The sequence below is a fragment of the Elephantulus edwardii genome, unplaced genomic scaffold (assembly GCF_000299155.1).
Source record: "Elephantulus edwardii isolate Elephantulus edwardi_28Jun2011 unplaced genomic scaffold, EleEdw1.0 scaffold00093, whole genome shotgun sequence".
NCBI classification, from domain to species: Eukaryota; Metazoa; Chordata; class Mammalia; order Macroscelidea; family Macroscelididae; genus Elephantulus; species Elephantulus edwardii.
In genome coordinates this window covers 5,654,012-5,664,652 of record NW_006399843.1, presented here as the reverse complement: position 1 = coordinate 5,664,652, position 10,641 = coordinate 5,654,012, and the positions used below count along the sequence as shown (strand labels likewise).

General features: G+C 43.4%; 1 protein-coding gene across 1 annotated transcript in view; it reads right to left on the bottom strand.

Moving 5' to 3' along the window:
• HTR3B (5-hydroxytryptamine (serotonin) receptor 3B, ionotropic) overlaps positions 1–10,641 on the bottom strand; it is a 38,263-nt gene that overhangs the window by 6,552 nt on the left and 21,070 nt on the right. The window contains exons 3-6 of the mRNA XM_006890869.1: positions 10,057–10,101; positions 9,529–9,638; positions 8,742–8,911; positions 8,040–8,197 (exon numbers count right to left, since the gene is read on the bottom strand). Coding sequence (XP_006890931.1) covers positions 8,040–8,197; positions 8,742–8,911; positions 9,529–9,638; positions 10,057–10,101 — 483 coding nt within the window. The remainder of the gene's footprint in view (positions 1–8,039; positions 8,198–8,741; positions 8,912–9,528; positions 9,639–10,056; positions 10,102–10,641) is intronic.

Below are 10,641 nucleotides of genomic sequence, written 5' to 3'. Positions count from 1 at the left end.
GAGTTCCTTGTTTTTCAATGCAGCATAGTATTCCATTGTGTGACTATACCACAGCTTCTCTATCCATTCGTTTATTGATGGGCACTTAGATTGTTTCCAACTCCTTGCTATTGTGAACAAAGCTGCGATAAACATGGGTGTGCATATATCTGCTTGGGTGTCAGTTATGGTCTCTTTGGGGTATAGTCCCAGTAGTGGAATTGCTGGGTTGAATGGTAGGTATCTCTATTTGCAACTTTTTGAGAAAGCACCATACTGCCTTCCACAGTGGTTGCACCTTTTTACATTCCCACCAACAGTGAATAAGGGTTCCAATTTCTCTACAGCCTTGCCAGCATTCGTTGCTTGCTGTTCTGTTAAATTTTGCTATTCTGTCTGGGGTGAGATTATATCTCATAGTTGTTTTACTTTCCCTGATTTTAAACATTATACATGATTGGCTGCAGTTATCTAAGTCAGAGAGCAACGCCTACTACTTCACAATAATTCGGTTAAGACACATTTCTCCCACACTGGAGTCAAAAGAAAGACATGAACAAAGTACCTGTCATCAACCTGTATCTCTCTGACTCTTGTCATCACATTGTGGCTGAGATGACTGGCTAAAATGGGGTTGTAAGAAAGGAGCAGAGTTTTTAAGTCCACTTGGATGTAGGTATTTAAGGCCCATCTAGCTGTAGGTGATCTGGTTTGAAGAGGCAGTGAGGGTGGCCATGCCTGCTACCTCTGGAAGTGGAGAAGTGGAAAGACCCTCTAGAGATTTCATAATGAATATAACATGAAAAAGAAGAAGTATAAGAACTAAATTCTCCTCAAAAAAGTACAAGTAGGCATGTTGGCTCAATGGGAAGAGACTCCTCTTGAAGCCAAGGGGACAGATGCCCTAAATATCAGCCGGTTTAAATAATGGGGAACTCAACCTAGTCATGGCTCAATTGTCCTTCTTTTCTGGTGGTTTGCTTTTGCCTCCCCAAACATCCTGGGTGCAATTGAGAGTGGTTGTGCTCTTTAAATAAAGATGCTATGTAATAGCACATGCTGAGATGATGCCTCTCAGAGGCTGATGTGGAGTGCGTGCTCAGGGAGCCCATGGCCCATGAGGCATGGAACGAGAAGAGTGAATGTAAATCAGGAACAGAACCAATGATGGGCATAGTGGCTGCTTAGGATCTGCAGTTTTAGAGAAAGTGTCTTTTTTGTCAGATCAAATGTTTCCCAAGGTGCCAGAAGATGTGGGAAGAACTAAAGGGTTGGGAGGCACAGTCAACTTCTTGGATCCTCCACCTACACAATTGCATAGATCTCTGCACTTGTAAGGGTTCTGTGCTTGGCTTAATACTATTCTGGTGCCTTTTTGAAATTCTTAATACTTTCTAAATTTCACATCCTGCATTTTTGTTTCGATTGTTGTTATGTACCATCAAGTTGGAACCTACTCTTAGGTGACCCTTCAATGGATTTTCAGATGCTGTAAATCACACTGTCCATCTTTCTCTGTAGCGCAGCTGGTGGGTTTGAATCGTGTGCCTTTGGGTTGGTAACACAATTCCTTACCACTAGGCCACCAGAGTGCCACAAATTATATAGCTGGTCTTGTCAAGAGAATATTTCTCCCTGGACATTAGTAGGAGATGGATTTAGAGACAAAAGAAAAAAGTACAAGAGACAATTGGCTTCTGCTATAGCTAAAAGAAGACCTCTCCCTTTTCTACGTTTGCCTTCCAAAATTGTAAAGGCTCTCAAAAATCATCTCACTCATTCTTTCACCTGTAAATGAGGATGTCTCTATTCCTCAAATTGACCTGTAGTTTTTGCTTCTTGAATAACGAAAACAGTTAACTTTTTCTTTAGGTTGATTAAGGGCAGTGCTACCTATAGCTCGCTGTCAAATTGGCTCTGACTCATAGTGATGCCGTGCATATCAGTGTAGAACTGTACACCGTGGCGTTTCCAGTGGCTGACTTCTTGAATGTTGATTCCTCCAAAATGCCTCTGGGAGTACTCAAACCGCCAACCTTCTGGTAAGCTACTGAGCATATTAACTGTTCATACCATCTGTGGACTGATGTTTCCTCTGTTCTAGAGTTGTCTTCTACAAACCCAGTGCAGCCTTAAAAAACCGAATTCTGTCACATGATTTTCACATTTTTTTCTTCTTCTCATAATCACATTTAGTCCTCACATCACTTTATTATCTCATTCAACACCAGCAATTGAGATTTGATTGGCTACAGTAGCAGGCACTCTCCTAGATACCAGAGTTGGACCAGCTACCAGAACAGACATAGTCCCAGGCCTTTCCCTTATTTTATGGGATCCTGGACTAGATTAAAGGTTGGAAGATCTGCCCAGTAACACACTGTTATGGGTGGATGGCACAGAACATTTAGTTATAAGTTGCCATGATAAAGAGTTTCTCAGGACTAATTGTTTAGATTCATGATTTCTAGAATTATATTGACTTGATTTCAAGTTCAGGCTCTGTCAGGCATCCTGAAACTTCAACAAACTTACTGAACTCTGTACTTGGCAATCATTTGTAAAAATATGTATCTCTACATAGAGTGCCTATCTCATAGGGATATGCTGGTTACATGTACAAGCTCTTAAAAATCGTCCCTGACCTAGCACTAGTGCCTAACCAATGTGTGGTTGTTGCTACACCCCATGCATATCCGGGGGTTCCTGAGAGATACCAAGAACTTTGCTTCATTCGCCTTCCTTATCTCAGTGTTTGCCACTGATCCTGACACATAAGAGCACAAAAGATGTTTCCTCAACTCTGAGGCACATTATCGAATAAGCAGGATAAGCTTGAGTTTACTTGTGCTAGCTTACTAACTCATAGTGAACCTTTCACATGTTACTGAAAAGCATGTTGAATGGTTCAGTACAGAATAGAAAGTAAGAGAGGTGTTTACATTGCTTACTCATACGCCATCCCTGTGAGAGTCCATAAATGTGAAAAGAGGCATTGGTGCTACTGTGTTTGGAAGGGGACAGACAAATGCCAGCCTTATCTAGAAACAGGATCATTGACAAGGTGGTGGGAAATGTGAGAATGTTTCCTAACTAGACTTACCTTGTTTGTTGGTTAATCCAGCACTGGCTGAATTGTACTGATGTTTGTTATTAATGTTTCTTTCAGATTTAATAAGATGAGAAATGTGACATTGGCCCAAATGGGAACTACTTTATAGAGTCCATTCCTTCCAAGGGCTAACTCCCTATAGCCGTGCTTGAAACAGTAACCCTTGCTTCTGCGGGGGCAAAGGGATGTCACCAGTGTGATGAGACTCCTCTCTGCAGACCTGTCCCTACTTGGAGCTCATCCTTTCTAACGGACTGAAGGAGCTGGTGCCTTTAAATTCCCCAGAAAGGGAAGAAAAAAACACTTTAGTTTCAGGTCCGTGTTCTCCATTAGACACCCTTCAGGTGTTAGCAATATTATGCCACAATTTCATTATCCATTAAAGCCAGGTAATAATAAGTACACAAAGGTATTTGGAGCCTATTGATGTTAATGAAAGAGATCAATCTAATTCGGAGTGTGTGTGTGGAGAGCTCCTTGGAGATGGGATAGGCCCCAGGGTCAGCCTCTAATCACCTCCTTGATGGTAGACCCCACCAGTACTCAATTTTGCATGACCGTCTTTATAACATAGCTGGAATTTTGACGCCCAGACGCACGCTTCATACAGAAGCCCAGTTTCCTCCTCTCCCAAGCCCCTCCCAACATTCCCAATTCAGAAAGGATGTGAAAGTTACTGCCAATAAAATAAGATCCTTGCATCCAAGTAAGCGCTGTTTGGGTCTTAACTGTGAGTTGGGCTGAGTTAGCAGACAGCCTGTGATTCCAGGAGAACTTGAGTGACCCTAGAATGATTGTGAAGGCTCTTTCTCCCTCCCTCTTTCTCCTCTCTTGTCTTCTTTTCTCTCTTTTAATCTGGTAGCACTCAGGATGACCCCTATCAAGTTCATGAGCCACATTCACTGAGAGTTTTGACAAAACTGTTTTACCCTATTTTAGACAGAAAAGTCGCAACAGAAGAAGACAGCTGGACATCCTCCTTAGAGTCTCCTGTGGGCCCAGGCCTGGCCTCAATGAATCCTTCAGTCATTCTGAGGATTTCTGTGGTTGGGCTCAGTTTAGTTATTACATCTGTCAATTCTTTTCACCCAACGCTGAGTACTCTATTTTGTTTTTACCGCTTCTCATTCTAGCCTCCTACTTTAAAAAAAAATAACAAAATAAAAACAAAAACCTCCAACACTGCCATAAAAAAATTGAACACCTGCCCTGCTGTTTCTGGGAACCAGTACCTCCAATAATGTACTGGAGGAAATCTCCCCTCCCATGGCTGCTGGATGGGGTCCCAGGCTGCACACAGACCTCCTTGTAGGGAGAATCGCCTTTCCCAAGGGCCCCCTGGAGCACGCAGCCCGACTGAATCGTCAGCTGAGCCCTCCGATAAACAATACGTGTCCTAGAGCCGGCAGATATGATTGCACATCAGCTGGAGCTAGCAGGGCATCTGGAGCATCTTATTTAGTGGAAATGGCAGCAGTGTACATCAGGCTCCAGGTGACTATGTGTGCGGAATAGATCAACATCCGCCCTGCAGGCCCCACCTATCCCCACCCCCTGCTGTGCAGCCTAGACTAGGGTACCAGATTCCGAGAGAGATGGTCCTTTGCTGGCAGGTCCAGAGATGTCATGGGATTGGTTTTAGTTCTCACATCACTGTCCAAGGGCTATTGAAGGACACCTGAGTGCCAGTGCCTCAGTTGCTATTTCATAGCTTGATGTCCCGAATGGAGTAAAATGAGTAGTGAGCTGAACCCCGGGGCACATGGCAGGAATGGGGAGGCGTGGAGAGGCAGCGAGACTGTAAACTGTGAGAGACTCCCAATCTACTTGAAGTCTTTCTAGAATTGCAGAATTCCTTCTGAGTTGGCGTCCCACTCTGCCAAGCGCGAACTGAGACTTTCCTCAGCATCCTGTGTCTACTCTGTTCCTGGGAGCCAGAGTGGAAGCCTGCCTCAGCCCAAGGGCAAAGGGAAGAGCCAGAAGAACCTTTCTTCACCTCTGCCCCTGCCTCCAGCGCTCTTGGTGTACATGCCACAAGTGGGAAGAAGCTCATAAGTGCTGGAAATGGAGAGGTGAAGAGAGCAAAGGAATGAGACCATGGGTGTGCATGTGTGTGTGTGTTGTTCACACCCATCTCCCTGCCCCTCTCTTGCCTTTGTTTGCCTCCTCCGTGCAGTGTAGGTAATGATGTGTGCAGCGTCTCAGGAGTGCTTGGTAGGTTGACTACGCTCCACCTTGCCTGTGCTCCTCCTTCACATTTCCCTTTAATGCTCTCCATTATTCGAGCTGCATTAATAATGTTTGCAGGCTGATATCTTTAAAATTAATGAGGTGTTTACTCTGAGCCAAGAAACTCATTGAAATTAAAAAAGCTTTCTCTTTTCCCCCTCTCTTTCCTTCAGTTTGGGGGTGGGGGGGAGTGGACAAACAGTCCACAGCACAAGCTTCACTAGAAAACAATGCCGAATCCTAGGCAGGGCCCCAGACTCCACCAGGAGGAAGCAGGAGCAGCAGTTACTTAATGTTGTTGTCATGTGCCATCAAGTTGCCTGAAACTCATAGCGACCCTATGTACAACAGCCCTGAAATCTGCTCGATCCTTTACCAACCTTATTGTCTCTGACATACCTAGCCCCATCATCCCAGTCACTGAATCAATTCATCTCATTGAAGGTCTTCCTCTCTTCAGCTGTACCTTCACCCTCCTGAGCATGACATCCCTCTCCAAGGACTGGTCCCTCCGTGCAACATGTCCAAAGTATGTCAGACGAAGCTTCAGAATCCTTGACTCAGAGAAACAGCCTGGCTTCACCCTCTCCAGGATAAAACTGTTCATTCTTCTGACAGTCCAATATGGTATATCCAATACTGTTCTCCAGCACCACAACTCAAAAGCATCAATTCTCCTTCCATCATCTCTAGCCATTGTCCAGCTTTCCGACACAAAGCAAGTAATTGTGAAGATTATATCGAGCGTTATTCATTAGTCACCTTCCAATCAACTGTGTCAGAGAGATCTCTGATTTCACAAGATATTTGCTCAACTTGGCTAGAAGATGGCACATAACACCTAAAGGAAGAGCTTCGTGCTCTTGATAATAGTTTCTTCCTCTCTCCCTTGGATAGGATTATCCGTAGTAACCACCATACCTGCTAGTCTGCATTTGCTTTCTTATTCAAAAAGGCCTCCACTCCTCTGCCAGTTTGTTGTCCTGTGATGGCTTGTGTGTTGCTGTGAGTCTGGAAGCCCCACTACTGGTATTTCACATGCTAGCACGGTCCCCCATGGAGGGCAGGTTCCAGTTGAGCTTCCAGACTAAGACCAGAAAGCAAGCCTGGCCAACCACCCACTTCTGATATGCTGGACCATTGAAGAGTCATGGAGCATTTGCTGACTCCTGGAAGATGGAGTGCTTTCATATTGGAAAGCACTCAAAACACAACCGGGAAAAGAATAACTCCACAAAGGAGCGCCTCCATTGATGATGTCGTTGGAGTAAAGCTTTGCCCCAATGAAGGCCTCCTGTTTACTGATGTGGCACCCTGGCACCGTGAGAGCTTATACACGGCTTACTCAAGGCAGAGATTGTGAGCATGGCATAGGACAAGGCAGGGTTTTGGTTTACCATGCATAAAGTCTATTTGAATAAGAGCAGACCTGAGAGGACCCCGCAACAGCATCCAAAAGTGCTTGATTTCCAAAAGGAGTAATCTACTGTGTAGTCAGTATCTTCCTGCTATCTCTGTTTTCCAGGTGGACCTGTTACCTGGTGTTAAGGCCTCCATAACTAGCACCATTAGCCAACTTTGTGCACAGATAAAAAGCTCACTTTCAAATACTAAGGACGCTGGTCTGTGGGCTGTGTGACTCGCTGTAGCCTGTGTGTCAGGACCGCCACCTCTGGATCACAGAGTAGCAGCCTTGTTCTCAGTTACCATTGCACTCTGGAGCCCCTGCTGGACACGCTCCCCTGTGAAGCAGTGCTCCACGTCTCAATGGAATATCTGAGAAGTGTGGCTTCACGTCCTCTCACGCTTGCTGTTCTCTCAGTTCCAGAAACCACCAGTGGTGTCTGAGGTTTCCTGTAACCAATTTATTGGTTAATGCCTGCAAGTGTTAATCCCTTTTATAATTTGATGTACTTGCATTTGTGATTCTTGTTTGCTGTAGAATTTGAACTGACCCACAGCTGACCTTCCTGTGCGTTTTCAGAGGCAGTTAATCGCACAGGAGGAGCTTGCCCATCCTTGTCCTGCGCAGCAGTTGGTGGCCTTGAACTGATGCCTTTGGGATTGCAGCGCAGCTTCTTGTCAGTAGGCTACCAGAGCTCCCTACCTGTATCTGGAATTAATAATTAACAATAAAAATGAAACCATAGTGTTAATAAGATATGCTTCTCATGTTGGTTTTTTTCCCCCCATAAAGTGAAGAGAGAAGGTGTTTGTTTGTTTGTTTTTCAGTAGCAATTGGAAAGGCAGATGCTAGTGTATGTTGAGAAGATTTGAGGATCCCTGGTTGGGCTAATGGATAGGGCATCGTATTGCCAACTCAAAGGTGGGGGTTCAAATCCACCAGCTTCTCCAGGGAAGAAAGATGAGCAATCTCTTTTCATTCAATTTATAGCTGCTGAAAATCTAGTGGAGGGCCAGCTATGAGTCAGTTCTGATTCATTGGCAATGAGCTAGGTTGAGTTGCTGAGGTGGGTGACCCAGGTCTCAGCTTCTTGCACTTGGTGTGTCTTGAAGCTACTCTCTTCATGTACACTTGTGAAAAAACTAGAGTAGGATACCTGACCTGTGGCAAAGGTGCTGGAGTGCAGGCAGATGCCCAGAGCTACGTGCATCAGCTACACATGTGCACTAAAGAGTGAGTATATGCAACAGAGCTGAGACTCCTCAGCAGATGGCAGAGACAGGAGCCACGGGGACAAGAAGGGGAAGAACTTACATTGAACTGAATCTGGGCAAAATCTCCAGCGCTGCTCTGCAGGATGTTGTATGTTGAGGACACTGAAAGAAGTTCCCACTCACTGTCATTCAGAAATGACTTTTTGTCATGCTCCATGTCCTCTCTGCTCCTCAGGAAGGCCAAATCGACATCTTCCACTGTAAACAACAGAAACTACTTAGTTCCATGGAAAGAAAAAGGCCAATCCACTTTTCCAATTCAATAATATGAATCCTTCCTTTCACTTCCACCCCTGCCCCCCCCCCTGCAGTCTTCCTTGGATTGGGTTCAGTACAGCCATGTGGAATGAAGGCAGGAAAGGGGTAGAAATCTTTCTTGCTATAATTAAAAAAAAAACAAACACCAAATACAACAAAACCCTCTGGATTTAGGGTTTGGATTCAACTATCCATAAAATGATGGAATTGGTGCTATGACTTCTGTAACATTCTCAATGGCAGGGGAGCCGAATACATTCTCAAATCAACAGCAGTAATGGGCCATATATCTGTACACAACATTTTATTTGGTCTGATTTATGGGAGAAACTAAATAGCTGCAAAAAGAGGTTTAGGTTTTCTAAAAAGTCAATTATGGGGAAAAATAAAATAGACTTGATAGATAGTGTAATACAATTTTACCTGTGTGCACCTACCCTGCATAGGTGTGCTTTGATTAGCAGCCTGGTCTCTCATGGCTCACCTGTGTGTAGAATGCTGCTGAAGGTTAGGCTGCAATTCTGGATGTCAAATGGGAACGCATATGTCTCTAAATTGCATGCAGACACCACCTGGATGAGCTTAGTGTTCCTAATGGTCCCAGATGAGTTCACATACACATAGGGAAAGTCAGGTGAGCTTTCAATGTCCACGCTATAGTAAAGAAAAGAAACTTGTTGTTACAGAGAAGTCACCAATCATTTCACACCATAAGCAGAACATACTATGAGATGGCAGGGATCATGACTCCAAAGCCTACTCTAACACTTCAGAGGTATAACTGCACTTCCTGTGAAATGATTAGCCATGTCAAAGATGGGGATTGACGTTGACAGCAAGTTTACTCACTTAATATCATTATAACCTAGACTAATCTATAGGTGGCAAGAAGCTGAGCTGTCATCCAAAAGGCATGTGGTTCGAGACCATCAGCTACTCCAAGGAAGAAAGATGGGCAATCTCCTCCTGTGTGATTAACTGCCTCTGGAAACCCATTGGAGGGTCAGCTATGGGTTGGTTCCAACTGTACAGCACACAACAACAAGGCATAGGTAACCTCAAGTGTCTGTAGATGCTCATGGTATATCACTCCTTCATTTCCCCCCAAAGTTTGTTGGTTTTATGGTTCAGAAACAAAAGTTTTGTTTCAGAAACAAGTTCAAAGAGAAGCAAACAAAAGATAGCAACATTGACTGTCAGTAGACTACAGTTGGTGACTTGAGAATTTGAAAGCAATGTAAACCCCACAGGAATCCACCCAGGACACTTACAATTCATTAATGATGATATCAGGGGCCCAGATGGCACTTAGAGGTAAGGAGATCTCTCTAATCTCATCAAACACACTGGTGTTCCAGGATAAAAACTCATCATTCCAAACCTGTCAAGAGCAGCCAAAAAGGATGTGTGTCATAAAGGGGCAATGGCAGTGTCATCAATGAACTGAAGAGAAATTAGCAACTTGATTGATCATTCCATTGGTAATGTGTTAGTGAGGAGAAAAGACTTTCATGTTATTCCTGAAGATGGTATCCTAACCAGAAACAATAGGCATAGATCTTTAATATATCCTAGTAAACTTGTGTAGTAAGAATGTTAATAATTTTATTACTACTCATGTAAGATGTGTAGCACTACAATACACAGATAAAATCTATTCTGTTGTTGTTGTTATCTGCTGTTGAGCTGACCATGACTCACAGCAACACTATGGACATCTGTTTCTTAGAGTAACTAAGTAATTTTTAACTGATTCAAATCAGGAGTCCAGCATGCACAAAGGAGACATATTTACTCACCTCTCGGTACCATATGCTTGTCTTTAATTTTTGATTCTGTGCATCCTGCAGAGAGAAAACCCACACCAATTCTTAGAATGTCAATAAATCAAAGGCCAATTTGACAGTATGATAATTCAGGGGAAGAAAATAACATTTAACCAAATAATCCTGATTTAAGACTCATTACCTTGACTCTTCCTGAGTATTCTCAGCTCCTGTTTATTATTCACACCTGTCGCTATGAGCACTGCTGTATTATCTATGACAAAATGGCACTTTGACTGCGCTTGACATCTGGAATGATTTTCTAGTCTCTTAACATTCTAATTAGTTACTCTGTCATTAATCAGACTGAAAAATTATATGAAGTCTTACCCAATTCTGGGATAAAAAAAATGATACCAAGTTTTTATTTGTAATCAAGATATTATTCATAATCTTTCAATGAGCATCATCTCAACTACTGTTGGCAGCCATTTCTGTCAAGTTACCCCATGCTCAGATTCCCCTGCTTATCAAAAAGAATGAATGATGCAAATGTATATTTTTTGGATGATATATTAGATGGATAGAAAGCAATGACATATATCTTATTATGTATTA